The 16432-nt window shown below is 42.9% G+C and overlaps 1 protein-coding gene across 1 annotated transcript in view; it reads left to right on the top strand.

The window, feature by feature from the left end:
* Nucleotides 14606-16432, top strand: part of LOC109837822 (arginine decarboxylase-like) — a 2783-nt gene continuing 956 nt past the window's right edge. Inside the window, 3 exon segments of the mRNA XM_020406187.1 lie at nucleotides 14606-15133; nucleotides 15136-16430; nucleotide 16432. The exon segment at nucleotide 16432 is cut by the window's right edge and continues 360 nt beyond it. Coding sequence (XP_020261776.1) covers nucleotides 15026-15133; nucleotides 15136-16430; nucleotide 16432 — 1404 coding nt within the window. The 5' untranslated portion in view covers nucleotides 14606-15025.

Raw genomic sequence — 16432 nt, 5'->3', positions numbered from 1 at the left:
AGCCTTCTTTGAGCTTGAGGTTGAAGATGATGAAACCCTAGCTTGGAGGAGAGATCAATTTCGGCCAAGGAGGGGATTGATGGGTCTTGAGTTCTTGAAAGTGGGAAACAATGGAGTATGGATGAGAGGAAGGAGAAGGAGTTTGAGAGGGATCTTTCTTTTGAAAATTTGAAAAGAATGGGGAAAACAAAAGAGGCAATAAAGCCAAAACAAACAAAAGAAAAAAAGAAAGGGGGTAGGTGTGTCTCGGTCCTAGAACCGAGACACCCTAGGGTGTCTCGGCCTTGGCCGAGACACCCAAGGGTGTCTCGGCCAAGGTTGAGACACCCAAGGGTGTCTCGGGTCCCGTTTTGTCCCCGTACGCCTATGTTAGGCCCGAATTCGCCCGTTTTCGTCGATTATTGGATGTCTTGATGAAAATCGACACCAACCAACATTCGATGCGCGAAACCCTAGGGTCAACGTTGGTCAACGCGTAACCCTAGGTCAACGCCAGTCAACGCGTTGCAACACAAGTCAACGTTTGACGATTCGAAACCCTAAGGGTCAACGCCGGTCAACGCGTAACCCTAGGTCAACGCCGATCAACGCGTTGCAACACCAGTCAACGTTTGACACGCGTAACCCTAGGTCAACGCCAGTCAACGCGTTGCAACACAAGTCAACGTTTGACGATTCGAAACCCTAAGGGTCAACGCCGGTCAACGCGTAACCCTAGGTCAACGCCGATCAACGCGTTGCGACACAAGTCAACGTTTGACGATTCGAAACCCTAAGGGTCAACGCCGGTCAACGCGTAACCCTAGGTCAACCCCACTCAACGGGTTGTGAGCAAAGTCAACGTTTGACGATTCAAAACCCTAGGGTCAACCCCGGTCAACGCATAACCCTAGGTCAATGCCAGTCAACGCGTTGCAAAATCAAAACCCTAGGGTGGACGCCGGTCAACGCGTAACCCTAGGTCAACCCCATTCAACGGGTTGCAACCAAAAGTCAACCTTTGACGAATCAAAACCCTGAGGGTCCACGCCGGTCAACGCGTACCCTAGGTCAACGCCAGTCAACGCGTTGCGACCAAAGTCAACGTTTGACGATTCAAACCCTAAGGGTCAACGCCGGTCAACGCGTAACCCTAGGTCAATGCCAGTCAACGCGTTGCGACCAGAGTCAACGTTTGACGATTCGAAACCCTAGGGTCAACGCCGGTCAGCGCGTAACCCTAGGTCAACGCCAGTCAAACGCGTTGCGACAAAAAGTCAACACATGATGATCTGAAACCCTAAGTCAACACAATGTGACGGAGGTAGTTCAAAGTCAACTCAATGACACGAGCCAAATTCAATTCATCAGCTGCAGGCTCGAGACTTCGACGACGGCCAAGCGATAAACACAGCGCCGGAAGAACTTCGGCTATTCATCAAAGCATCGAATAGACCGAAAATACGCCGGCTGAAGGCTAGACCAATCACATCCAAAGTATTCCAGCCTCTTCTATAAAAGAAACGAGTCCGGAACACTTTGGAGGGGGTATCTGTAGGCATCGAAAATTGCCTATAGGTCTCCACAAACGGTTCAGTGTTAAAGTGCGATGATGAACATTACTATCCGATTCACAGGAGTCCAATTGACGTCGATGAACGATTGAAGTGAATCGACGAACTACGTAAGCTGATAGGATTTCGGAACAACGAAGACCCGGGCCAATTGGGAACCCGGCGATGTTCACAAAAAAGGACAATGTTCTTCATGTCTCGATCACTCTACAGATAGTCCAACCACCGGAGCGGATCGAACTCTTCGTCAAGCATCCAACGCACTTGGAATCACTCAAATCCGAGTTCGGACGAAGAATTTACAGCGAAAACAATCAAACATACGCAACGGAGCGTCTCAGGCTGAGTTGGGACACCCGGGGTGTCTCGGGAAAGTCGAAACACCCCAGGGGTGTCTAGGCACCCTAGATGCTCCCATTGCCTATAAATAGCCCCCTAAGGCCTCATTTTTAAAGATCTGGATTTTTGGAGAGTTGGCGAATCCCTGCTGTAGTGAAGAGTGGTCGAGCGCTTCAACAGAGGAGAGGTCTTCATCAGATTCTTCATCACCCGTGCCCGTTCCTTAGTATTACCCTTCGCCGGTAATCACTAAGAAGAGCAGATATCTCGTTTTAGCCGAGATAGACGCTTCAGGCTTCTAGATCTCCTCGCGGATCGTGGCCAGGTAGTCCACGGATATTGACGTCCCCGTCACAGGCAAAAGACCCACGCAAGCAGAAGACCGATAAACGATCTCTGCGTTTGTTTTGACGAGAGTTGTAACTTTTTGTTTTCATTGTGTAAAGGTCTTATAAAAAGACAATCTTTTTGATTTCATTGTAACGACTAAATTTGTAATGAATACAGCAATGAATACAATAATTTTTGACGCAAACAGAGGAGTCCCCGAGAACAGGAAACTCAATGCCCCTGTTCCAAACTCATTCAGGCAGTATTGTCTGAATGCAGCTGCATCAAGGCGGTCCCTGAACGAGTTTCAGTTTTCGAAAGGCTCAGTACTGAAACGCCGAAACCAAGGCCTAGGCGTTTCCGACGAAGAAGAACAGTGGTTGAAGAGGGAGAATTTCCAAGGGTCAGCACCAACATGACCAGCAGAGGGACGTCGGCGCGAGACAATCTCGAATCAATTCTGAAAGCATCCCGGCCTAGAACCCGTCTGCAGTCCGGAACCATCAAGCGAGCAACCTGTGGTTGAAGATGGAGAATTTCCGAGTGTCACCACCAACATGACCAGCAGGGGGACATCGGCGCGAGATAATCTCGAGTCAATTCTGAAAGCATCCCAGCCTAGAACCCGTCTGTAGTCCGGAACCATCAAGCGAGCAACCTATGGTAGGGTTCGGACAAGACTGCCTTCATAAGATGAAGAATCTGATGCTGGCTCCGCGGTTGCATCAGATAATACGGTGTCCAGCGAGGGACAACCCTGCGAGGCACTTATGATAAGTGCGGAGCAAGTGGCCAAAATGCTTGAAGACGCCTTAGCTAAGCAGCAGGAAACCTTCAGGTTCGAAATACAGATGGCCATGCAAAACATGAGAGAAATGCATGACCAACAAATCCAAATATTGACGAACCAGCAAGGCGAACCAAGTCGTCGCAACCAAGTTCATCAAGAGGACGAGGATACGAATGAAGCTCGTAACACTAATAATCCTCCCGTCAATGCAGGGGGTGGTAACGAGAATACTAGTGAAAACACAGGTGAAAACTTGAAAATTAAAAATCTCGAGAGCAAAATCAACACGTTGATTTCCGCTCAAGAGATGAAGAAAACAGGTATTCCGTGTCCATACCCAAGAGAGTGGGACGCCGTTTAATGGGATGGGTTCGCCCACTCAACATTTGATTTACTTCAAATCACACTTGGGGGTAATCTCCGGCAATGAGCCTCTGATGGTGCGGTCATTCGTCGGCACTCTTCGCGGAGCCGCCTTCGATTGGTATCGCCGCCTCAAGCCAGGTAGCGTTGTTTGCGGTGAAAGTTGCTGTATTCATTACTGCATTCATTACAACTTCGATAGTTACAATGAAACAAAAAGATAGTCTTTTTATAAGACCGGTACACAATGAAAACAAAAGAAATGCAACTCCTTTCAAACAAACGCAAGAGCTGTTTGTCATCTCTTGCTTGCGTGGGTCTTTTGCCTGTGACGGGGACGTCAACATCCGTGGACCACCGTTTGTTGATCCGCGTGAGATCTAGAAACTTCTGATCCAGAAATATCGGACAGAGCTTCGTCGATCCGCGTGAGATCTAGAAGCTATAAGCGTATACCTCGGCTAAAGCGAGGTATTAGCTCTTCTTAGTATTAACGCTAAAGGCTAATACTAAGGATCGGATGAGAACGGGTGATGAAGGCTCTGATGAAGAACTCTCCTCCTCGGTTGAAGCGCTTGATCACTCTTCACTGCAGCAGGGCTTCGTCAAGGCTCTCCAAAAATCCTCCTCCTTCTCTCTAGCCTTGCTCCAAGACAAAAGATTTCCAGCCCCTTGAATGAGGACCTAAGGGGTCTATTTATAGGCCAAGAGGAGTGAGGGGGGTAGGTAGGGGGTGAGGACACCCCTTGGTGTCTCGGCCAGGCCTTTTCCGCAAACAGACTGGCGACCACAGTGGGATCCCGTCACGCAGATAAACAAAGAGACTCCCACTGTGGTCCCCTGGGGTGTCTTGGTTTTGCCAAGCCCCCCCTCGGGTGTTTCGAGCTTGCCGAGACTCCATTTGAGGTGTTTTGTTGGTTTCCCTGTAGATTCTTCGTCCGGACTCGGATTTGATTGATTTCGGATGCGTTGGATGCTTGACGAAGAGTTCGATCCACTCTGGTGATTGGATTATCTATAGAGTGGTCGAGGCACGAGGGGCGTTGTCCTTTTTGTGAACAGTGTCGGGTTCCCGATTTGTCCGGGTCTTCGTTGTTCCGAAATCCTATAAGCTCACGTAGCTCGTCGATTCACTTCAGTCGTTCGTCGACGTCAATTGGATTCCTGTGGCTTAGATAGTGACGTTCATCGTCGCTCTTTAACACTGAACCGTTCGTGGGGACCTATAGGCAATTTTCGATGCCTACAGATACCCCCTCCAAAGTGTTCCTGACTCGTTTCTTTTATAGAAGAGGCTGGAATACTTTGGATGTGATTGGTCTAGACTTCAGTCGGCGTAGTTAGCTTCAACTCTTGACTCTTTCGATTTTCGGTCTATTCGATGCTTTGACGAATATCCGAGGTTCTTCCGGCGCTGCGTTTATCGTCTGGCCGTCGTCGGAGTCTCGAGTCTGCAGCTGATGAATTGAGTTTGGCTCGTGTCATTGAGTTGACTTTGAACTACCTCCGCCACATTGTGCTGGCTTAGGGTTTCGGACCACCGCGTGTTGACTTTTTGTCGCAACGCGTTGATCGGCGTTGACCTAGGGTTACGCGTTGACCGGCGTTGACCTAGGGTTACGCGTTGACCGGCGTTGACCCAGGGTTACGCGTTGACCGGCATTGACCCTTAGGGTTTCGAATCGTGAAACGTTGACTTTTGTTGCAACGCGTTGACTGGCGTTGACCTAGGGTTACGCGTTGACCGGCGTTGACCCTAGGGTTTTTGAATCGCCATAAGTTGATTCTGATTGCAACGCGTTGACTGGCGTTGACCTAGGATTTCGCGGTGACCAGCGTTGACTCTAGGGTTTCGAATCGCCATTAACACAGTTTATACTCGTACGTTTGCTGGAGTACACATAGTTTAAGCTCTTAAGGTATTGGAGCATCGTGGTCCCGAATGTTGGGGTTGCAGGACCAACTGTTAAAGTTGATTCATCTGCATGTGTGGATTTTGTCCTGAATTTGTTGGGTGCTCAAGTCACGAGACCAACTAGGGGAGTTGATGCGTCAATGACTCGCAGTTATAGAATTTTTGGCAAATCCTCAGCCATCAACGGATTTGATGAGCCTTTACCGACTACCGTTTGAGTCGGGCTAGTATGCGGATTATCTAAATCCGTTCCGCATATGACGTCGTGCTAAGAGAGTTAACGCTCTTAGTGCTACGATATTGAATACGTAGACTTCGTCTTTCTCACGGGAATAGACTACCCGGCAACGTGTATTAGGCGTTGACTTTGTTGTGCTAAGAGAGTTAACGCTCTTAGTGCTACGATATTGAATACGTAGACTTCGTCTTTCTCACGGGAATAGACTACCCGGCAACGCGTGTTAGGCGTTGACTTTAGGATTTTTGGCTAATCCCCAGCCTTCAACGGATTTGATTAGCCTTTACCGACTACCGTTTGAGTCGCGTTGACTTATCCCTACTCAGGATTCGGGATAAAATTCCCCGCGCGTGTGAGGCACGGATTATGGTTTTATTAATAACAACCTGCCACAATGTTGAATATGTGGTCTTTTGTCCTTTTTACGGTCAAGGACTAACCGGCCATGCGTGTTAGACATAGGCTTTGGGATTTTTGGCTAACCCCCGTGTATTATGATTAAAATGAGAGAATTAAATGAAGATGCGGTTAAGCTTAGATTTATTCCATTTGCTCTTAAGGATAAAGCTAAAAAATGGCTGTACAGCTTACCAACAAATTCCATCTCAACTTGGGATGAATTTGTCACCGTTTTTCTTAAGAAATTTTTTCCTATTCATAAAACGGTAAAGCTTAGGAACAGCATTCAAAACTTTAAAATTATCCCGGGAGAACCTTTTTGGAAGTATTTTGACCGATTTAAAGATCTTCTCATCCAATGTCCTCATCACGGTTTAGAGAAATGGCGATTGTGCCAAATAATTTATGAGGGATTAGATTATTCTGCAAAAACTTCCTTAGAATCAATGTGCCACGGGGATTTTATGAGGAAAAATGCTGATGAAGCTTGGGAGTTTTTGGAGAGTCTTTCTGAAAAAACAATGCAATGGGAACAGTGCGATGACAGGGTTTCATCAGTTCCCCATTCTAAGTCTAGTGGTCTTTCCTTGGAGTCAAACATTGCTTCTGAAGCGAAGATGGCGACAATTCTGCGGAGGTTAGAAGCCTTAGAAATTAAGGAACGAGCTCCAGCTCAACTCAATCATGTTTCTTTCCCAGGATGTCATAATTGTCAGTCTCCTACCCACGTTTCAGAGGAATGCCCTCTCTTAGGAAACAATCATTCATTAGAACAGATGAACGCTGCATTCCAGCACCCTAGAAATGATCCATTTTCTCCAACCTACAATCCAGGTTGGAGAAATCATCCCAACTTTGCATGGAATCTAGGAAATTCTCCCGGAACTCAAAATTTCACTCCCGCTTCGACCCAACATTTTCCTAGGGGAAACACAGTTCCATTCAATTCTCATTCACAATTTCAACAACCCAATCTGCCGTATCAAAATCAGTCTCCTCCTCATCAAGCTGTAATTCAAACTCCTCACAATCCAGATCAGGATAAACGTCTCAATGTCTTGGAAAGGGGTTTAGAAACCATAATTAAGGCCTCTACTCAAACCACGAATATGTTGACTCAAACATCTAGCACGTTGAATTCCTTCATGCAATCAACCGGACAAATGCTCAACTCCAACACTCAAGCTATAGCTAGATTAGAATCCCAACTTGGTCAACTAGCTAGTGCCGTGAGTGAAAGAGAGAAAGGAAAATTTCCGAGTCAACCCGTGGTCAACCCTAATAACACAGGATGCAGTTCATCCTATGAAGCTCAAGTGAATGCAATCCATTCACTTCGGTCAGGTAGACAGGTCGATAATCAAGTGAGAACTCCGCCAAGTCAAACTCTTGATCCTGTACAAATTCCTTCTCCTTCTCCTTCTGATGAATCTATTCAACAATCACTCCCCTCAGATGACCAAGAACCTGAACCCGAACCTGAGCCTGCTTTTGATAGATTTAGACCGGTTGCTCCCTTTCCAGATAGACTCAGGTCTAGGAAACACTCTCCTCAGGAGGAGAAAATCCTAGAGACATTCAAGCAGGTTAAGGTCAACATTCCTCTCTTAGATGTAATTGAACAAATTCCATCTTATGCTAAATTTTTAAAAGAATTGTGCACTAAGAAGAGGAGAATAAATGTTCCAAAGAAAGTCTTTTTAGCCGCCAATATCAGTGAAATGCTGTCAAATCCCATACCTTTGAAACGTAAAGATCCAGGTTCCCCCATCATTTCATGTATCATTGGTAATACTCACATTGATAAGGCGCTTTTAGACTTAGGGGCCAGTGTCAATTTGCTTCCATATTCAGTCTATCAGCAATTGGGTCTAGGTGTACTGAACCCAACCAAATGCACCTTACAGTTGGCTGATAGATCTGTTAAGGTCCCTATGGGTGAGTTAGAGGATGTTCTGATTAAGGTTGGAGATTTTATTTTTCCAGTAGATTTTGTAGTCTTGGAAACACAGCCTGTTTCCAATCCCAAAGGACAGACACCTGTCATCTTAGGACGACCGTTCTTGGCCACTTCTAATGCTCTCATCAACTGTAGAACTGGTCAAATGAAGCTGTCCTTTGGGAATTTGACTGCTGATCTCAACATTTTTAATCCAGGGGACCAACCAAATAATCAGCCTCTAGAAATAAACTACATTCAGGAAATATCAGAAGAAGAAGAAGAAGAAGAGTCTGATTTGAGTTTTGAGGAAATTTTTGATGAAGAGTTAGAGTTTTTAGAAGAAGCAGATCAGGTCCTTGAGAATAATAAAACTGTGTTAAACATTTGCTGCTTTGAATTAAATTTTGAAGAACTCTTTCTTGATGAACTTAGATTCTTGGAGAATAATCAACAACCAAATTTTCAGAACTTTACAGAAGAATTGGTTGTTGGAAAACAAAACTTCACAGTACAAGAGTCTAAGAAATACAAAATGCATTACACCAATAATACCTACCTTACCTTATTGCATAAATTACTGAACACCCCGAAACGCTTGGAAATTCACATTATTAATTATATCATTCTGAATTTGTTTAAAATCCGGGGAAGAATTTTCAACAGTAAGGTAGGAGTCAATGTATAACAGAAACTCTTCATGTTGAATATTTCATTCTACATTGTTTATTTTGTTTATTTCAGAATAATAAAAAGAATTTATTCTTCTCTCACTTGAGAGTTTCTTGTTCAGTTTTCAAAAAAAAAAAAGAAAAAAAAGAAAAAAAAGAAGAATAAAAAAAAGAGAAAAAAAAAGAGAAAAAAAAAGAATAAATTTTTGTTTTCATCTTCCTCAGACCAAAGGTAATTGCAGATTTTTATCAGCCGACCAAATGTAAGTGATTCACTTCTTATCTGCTTTACTTTATGCATCATAGAGTTTGCATTGAGGACAATGCAAAATTTAGGTGTGGGGGTGGGAATTAGTTTTTTTTTCTCTTTATTTTACATTTTTAGTTACATTTTTTTTTCTCTTTTTCTTAAAAAAAAATTATAAAAATATGGTCACTTGCCAAATTGATAGAGTTATGTAATAATTAATTTATTTGATAAATTTGAAATTTTCAAATCCCTAGTTGGTTATTTACTTAAGTTCACTTTTTATGATAACTCTAAATAAATTTCTTAAGAAATGATTTTCAAAGTAGTATACTTTACTTAAGCCTTAACTTGGAATTTTATTTAAAATAATGAAATTTTTGCATGCTTAACTTAGAGTTGAAAATAATTTTTCAAAGTGTCTTGATTTACATATTTTCAAAATATATATACATATACAAAATAAAAAAAAAATACAAAAGAAGAGTGCGAAAAATGGGCACCAAAAAGACAAAAAAAACTCTTTAATTCAAGGTGATTCTATCTTATTAAGCCTAAGCTGACCGAGTAATTAAGCCCAAGGAGTATTTTCATACTTAATGACCTAAGCCCATTTGGGTTGGGATCCATTGGCCCAAAACTCGTTAAATGGTCACTTAGAAAGCCCGTTAAAGTAGAAAAAAATCACACCAAGGAAGAAAGAGTTAAAAAAAACTAATAAATGTTTTATAATTGTATATATGGTCTTGGAAAATATTTTAAATCAAGCAACTTGAAAATTATTTAAAACAAAGAGTTAGCATGTTCTTTTCAAAACTTTTAAATTAAATTTCTAAGTTTGGCTTGGTTTTGTATTGCTACAATGAGAAGATTTTCTTAAAAATATACCTTAGAGTTATATATAAAAATGTTTTCTTGAGTGATAACTGGCTCCAATTAGATTATCTAAAAGTTATCAAGTGAATTTAGTTATTTACTGACTTCTTTAATTTGGCAAGTTGACCGAATTTTGTGGGTATATTCACTGCAAACCCTCACGAGACTACAACTCGTCCACTAGGGTAACCTAGGGGTTTAAAGGCTTGTTGTATGCGCTAAATACAACCGCGATTCCTGCGAAAGTGAGTTAGGATTTTCTTTTTATTTTCTTTGCTAGAGGACTAGCAAAAGTTTAGGTGTGGGGGTATTTGATAATCACATTTTATTACAATTTTATACCCTCATTATCTATTTTATATGAATAAATATACCACTAATAATTATTTTTATCTTTTAATTGCAGGTTAATGAAGAATAAATCTCAAACTCTCATCTCTCAACAAAAACCCATTGATTAAATGAAGAAATGAAGCAAAGAAGCACATTGGAAAATCAATTTCCAAATTATCCAAAAGCCCAGAATGAAGTCGTGTAGCCTGTAGAAGCCGGAGAAAATCAAAAATCCAATATGAAAAGAAATCATATTCAAAATGGTTGGCCACAAAGAAACGACGATATCTCCTAATCCGGAAGGCGGAATTTAACATATAATATATGAAAATCGCCTATCTCGACGAGACGAAGCTATCCGTGAAATCAGAATTTGAAAATAGTGGGCATCGATGTCGGCATCGATGTGGGCATCGATGCTGGCATCGATACCTACATCGATGCCTGCATCGATAAATCGGATTTGCTGCAGGAGAAGAAAGTGGGCCGAAAATAACTCCATTGGGCTGGACATCCTTTAGTATTTCTTTTGGAAAATCACATGAAGACTTTGGTTTGATTTGCTGCAGTTGGGCCGGATTTGTTTATGTGCTTCAACTTGGACTTTCACAAGAAAATGTGCTCAAATAAATGAATGGAAGTGGGCCTTGGAAAAATCATCCTATATTTGGGCTAGAGAAGAACAAAAACCAAATTCAAAGGTGGAGATTGTTGCTTGGGGCTCAAGACAAATCCAATGGCTCAAATTCATTGAAGATTACTATAAATAGGGGTAGTGAGTGAGGGTTAGAGGTGTGAAAATTTTTGTAACTCCTTTTGGAGAGGAGGGCTACTCTTAATTGAGAAGGCCTTCCAAAATTATAACTTTTTGTTGCAATTAATAATAATAATTTTTCCACCACTTTAAATTTTTCTCTTCTTCTCGTTGTTGGATGATGAAGATGGAGAATTATTTGAAGGTTTGCATTTCTTTCCTTTTCTCTTTTATTTCTTTATTAGTTTAGATTTATTTCTATGGCTTGTAGTTTAGATTTTATTTTCATGTTAAATAGCCAAGAGGCTAGAAAGCCCTCTTGCCGTTAGATTTATTTCGATCGCTTATAGAGTAGATTTATTTTCTTGCATTTAATTCTTGCAATTTTATTTTATAATTAGATTTTGCGCAATTATTTTGTAGTTTATGTATTTTATTTCTTATACTATTGCACGCTTTGAGGCTAGAAGCCCTCTTGGTTTAGTTTTCTTTTTGTTTATTTTATTTGTTTGATTCGCCTTTAGGCTAGAAACCCTCTAGGGAATGCACGCGCTTTTCTAAAGAAGTGGGTTCAATTTTTAGATTAAAATCGCATATCTATAATTGAATCCACCAATCTAATTTCTGTGGGCATTTTCCTTTATTCTAGAATTTTGTTCTTTACATGTTCTTGATTAGTTTTTATTGTTTGCCTGTGATTTTATTCATTTTTTCGCTTTCTTCACGCTTATTGATCATAACTGCATCACTCTGCATTTACACTTGCCACCATTATTATACACACCAAACTTTCATCTCTTAATCTTCTTCACTTATTATTCACAATTCAGCTCATCAATGCTTATTTGTCAGCGCAGCACAACATAAGAACGCGATTTCATATTTTCTCTACAAAACACGCTTGGCCTCGTGGGATCGATATCTAAATACTATAAGTTGACACGGTTGTGGCACTTGGCAACCGTTTTTGGTAGGGCATGTTTTATGCCAGCATCAAGTCGGAGGGCGAGGCGGAAGTGGGTGGGTCAGGCGATGAGAGGCGAGCGAGCTTGAGGCTGAGGTGGTGTTCTGAAGGCGGAGACCGAGCTTGAGGCGGAGGTGGCTACTGTGTTGGCTTCGGTCGGAGGGGGAGAACGGAGGTGGCGTGAGCGACGTGGTCGGGTTGGGGAAGAAGAGAAGGAGGGAGGCGGCGTGAAAATGAACAGTAGAGAGAAGAGAATATATAGGAGAGAGAAAATTAGGGTTTAGGGAAAAATTAAACAAAAATTAATTAAAATAAATAGTTGAGGATATTTAAAAATTAAACTAATTACATAATATTTATCTACAAATAAAAACGTACCTATTGTGCTAATATAACAGTTGATACGAAATAGTCGAAATATATCAATATTGTATAATTAAACAAGAATAATTAATAATAAAAATATATTTACTTATATTTAAAATCAAACAATTATGAGATAATTATATACATAGTAAAACGTACAAGTTATACTAATACGACAGATAATATGTAACAGTAGAAATAATACAACAAATTATACCAAAAATACGTAATTAATAATATTATGTATCATATGAAATAATTCATAATAATATTAATAGTATAATATATTATTTAAAATAATACGTATTAGTACTGATAACGTAACAAATAAATTCCAAAACTTTTTACCGCACAAAATAAATTTAAAAAAAATATTAAAATCATTTAAATAAATATATAATCAGATTTTTAAATCATAGAGAGTTATAAAAAATCAAGAAAAATACAAATACTCTTTTTAAAAATAATAATTAAATATTTTAAAATACTAGAAAATTATTTTAAATAGTATCAAAATTCATGGTCCTTACATTTTTCCTATAATAAAATTTAACATTTAATATCAATCTATCTAAACTTAACATCCAACAGCCAATAGTTATCAGTTAACAATAAAATGTAACAGTTATGCTACACACCTTAACAACCATTCACTATACTTGTTATCGATCAATAAAACTTAACGTACAATGTGTAAAGTCAGGTTTCCGATACCAACATCTTCAACCAATGTCCAGAGTTAACAGTTTATAAGAAACATTAGTAGGTCATAACAAAACGTAACAACCAGCCATTCATTTCTAACATTAATATGTTACATTTCACAGATCCAGGCATATAGTTCACAATGCACCAACGTTAATCTGTAACATCAATCGATCTAAATTGGAAAATTTAACGTCAACTTACTTCTTTTGGGATTTCTTTAATTCCTGTTTTGAACTTTGACTTTTCCTTTTTCTTGGTATAATCCCTTTTGCATGCCCAACAGGGTTTGGGTGGCTTCATCGGTGCTGCCATTCCTTGATAATGACGCATGGGTGGACGAAGACTTGGAGGGGGAGGAGGATGAGAGAGAAGAGGGTCTATGGCCGGTCTTAGACGGCAAAGGGGGGTCTTTAAAATTCTTGGAAGGCGAAGGGATCTTTACCAGTTGATGACGACGAGGGGAGGTCTTTAACCTCGGTCGAAGGTGAGTCTTGTCGCTCGTCGCTCGTCGGCGTAGGGTCCTGCTCTTGCAACGGCGGAGGAGGACGGTCAACACTTTCCAAATCTAGGTTCGTCGTTGATTCTTCAGCCATTTTCTGCCGATTGTGACAAAACCCTGAGTGGAGATTTGGGAATTTCACCAGCTACAGTTAACTATAGAGAGGGAGAGAGACATAGTGCGGGAGGGAGAGAGGAGAGAGAGAGAGGGATAAAGAGAGAGAGAGAGAGAGACTTGATTTGAGTTACAGAGTGTGCGGACGCGGTTACCAAAACGCGGGCACTGTAGCGCTGTGGGCGGGAGGGGTAGAATAGGGTTTTAAAAAAATTTCTCTCATGTTGCTGAGTTGACGGGGCTGGAACGTAGTTTTACATTGTATTTTGGGTTTATACACATGAGCAAAAGTACAGGGGCTGATACACATAATTTTCAAGTTTTGGGACCTTGAAGCAATTTTTCCTAGATATAACTGGAATGAGTATTATGAGCATCTAACGCTAAAAAAGAAAGGTTAAAGTGAGGACCATGCAAGGATGCATGAACCGGAATTCACTCCTCAGAAGTAAGGAACTAGGTACCTGGACTCAAGAGATACCAGAAGTTAGGTTAGGATTAGGTTTAGGTTAAGGGAGTCTGAGATGCAAGTTACCCTCTCCGCTGTGCGTGCATTTGTAAACAGCTCACCTAGGCCTTAGACACAGAAACGGAACCTCATCCTCACCTTTGTCTAACTTGTGGATAAGGCACAGCTTAACATTTTCCAACTGCAACACAAATCCTATCCACCCATTTCGTTTGCTCTTTTGACCAGAACCCCACAAATCGTCACACACGTATCACGTGCGCCTCGGCCGCGGGATCAACACGGCCACGCCTCTTTAGTCGTAAAAATTCTCTCTTCCACTAGATTTCCACACATCACCTTCTCTTTTCGCCCTTTTGCAAGGAAAAAGAATTTACCAAAATATCTCTCATCTCATCGGTTGGCCGAACCGGAGCTTGACACATCCCGCCTACAGATAAGGCCCTCGATTCTCCCAGTGCCTTGGCCCCACATTCTCCATCTCGCGATATTTTCAACTTTTTTCTCGCGTCCAGAATGGGGAGGTCTCTCGATGCGGGTCCCATTCATGTCACGCGGCAGCTCGTCTACGTGGAAGGAATCTCAGTGCCCCCGGAGAAATCGGCGTGAAAAGAAAGAGGTTCTCATACTAAATTCTGATTTATACGGACTCTTATCGGACGGCGGACACCTTTAACGTCCGCATAGAAATGTCATACACAGCTGTCAGTTTTTTTTTGCTATATAAACGGCTTTTCTCCTCGCTTACAAACCTCACCCACCGCTCCATCTCGAGAATAGAGACAAAAAGGGTGCGCCGTTAGGGTTCCGTCGCCTCCACGTTCTCCTCCTTAGATCCTTCTTATTTGTTTGTTCATCTAGATCTCATTGTGCTGATCTCGAGATCCGAGTAGATCTTTCAAGCTCTCATTTTCCCCTATTCTTAGCTAATTTTCTTTTCAGTGAAAAAACCTCCGCCGTCTTCTGAAGTTCAGGCGTGGGGAAGTCCGGCGCCGTTGAGGTCGGGCTAGGATTTATCAATTTTCGGTCAGTCCTCCTCACTGCTTCTTTTGAGGGGGTAGCCGGGGCTCGGCCTCGCGGGTTCTAAACCCCCTGCCTTCACAAAAGGAAACCCTAACCTAGATTTCCCATTCTTTCATTCTTTCTTCGATCGGAGAGATGCCGATCCTCGCCTACGCCGATCCCGCCGCCCGCGCCGCCGTCTGGCCTCCGTCATCATCTCTTCCCGCGCCGGATCTCATCTCCGGCGGCGCTCCGACCTCCGCCAGTGGTCCCCCGACCTCTCTGCTGACCTCTACAACGTCCCTGGATGGGGCGCTCCATACTTCTCCGTTAACGGCGCCGGCAACATCGCCGTTAAGCCCTACGGAACTGCCACCCTTCCTCACGAGGAGATCGATCTGATGAAGGTTGTCAAGAAATCCTCGGATCCGAAATCAAAAGGCGGGCTTGGCCTCCGACTCCCGCTCATCGTGCGGTTCCCTGACGTCCTTAAGAACCGCCTCGATTGCCTCCAATCCGCCTTCGATTTCGCGATCCAATCCAACGGCTACGGATCGCGCTACCAGGGAGTCTATCCCGTGAAGTGCAATCAGGACCGTTACATTGTGGAGGACATTGTGGATTTCGGATCTCCGTACCGGTTCGGGCTCGAGGCTGGATCCAAACCCGAACTGCTCTTGGCGATGAGCTGTCTCACCAAGGGCAACCCCGAGGCTCTCCTCGTCTGCAACGGGTACAAGGACGAGGAGTACGTCTCTCTGGCTCTCATCGCCAGGACTCTGGATCTCAACACCGTCATCGTTCTCGAGCAAGAAGAGGAGCTCGACACTGTTATCAGCACCAGCATCAAGCTCGGAGTCCGGCCGGTTATCGGATTCAGGGCGAAGCTCAGAACTAAGCATTCGGGCCATTTCGGATCCACATCCGGTGAAAAGGGCAAATTCGGGCTTACGACGACCCAGATCCTTTCTGTTGCCAACAAGCTTAAGAGGTACCAAATGCTCGATTGCCTTCAACTCCTTCACTTCCATATCGGATCCCAGATCCCGTCCACTGCTCTGTTATCCGATGGAGTCGGCGAGGCCGCTCAGATCTATTGCGAGCTAGTGAAATTGGGCGCCTTAATGGGCGTCATCGACATTGGTGGCGGGTTAGGGATTGATTATGACGGGTCCAAATCAGTTGGATCCGACATGTCGGTTGGTTATGGGCTTGACGAGTATGCAACTGCCGTTGTTCGGTCGGTTCAGTACGTTTGTGACCGGAAGCAGGTTCGTCATCCGATCATATGTAGCGAGAGCGGCCGTGCCCTCATATCTCACCATTCTGTTCTGATTTTCGAGGCAGTGTCATCTGATTCTGTTGATCCTAGATCGATGGGGCCTAATCTCGGCTATGTAATGGAGGGGCTCGCTGAAGAAGCCCGTGCAGAGTATGGGAATCTGAGCTCTGCTGTTGTTCGTGGAGATTACAGTGCTTGTTTAGTTCATGCTGAGCAGCTGAAGATGAAGTGCGTTGAGCTGTTCAAGGACGGGCTGCTGGGTTTGGAGCAGCTCGCGGCTG

Source organism: Asparagus officinalis, chromosome 4 (assembly GCF_001876935.1).
Source record: "Asparagus officinalis chromosome 4, Aspof.V1, whole genome shotgun sequence".
Taxonomy (NCBI): Eukaryota; Viridiplantae; Streptophyta; class Magnoliopsida; order Asparagales; family Asparagaceae; genus Asparagus; species Asparagus officinalis.
This window is presented reverse-complemented; position numbering and strand designations above follow the sequence as displayed.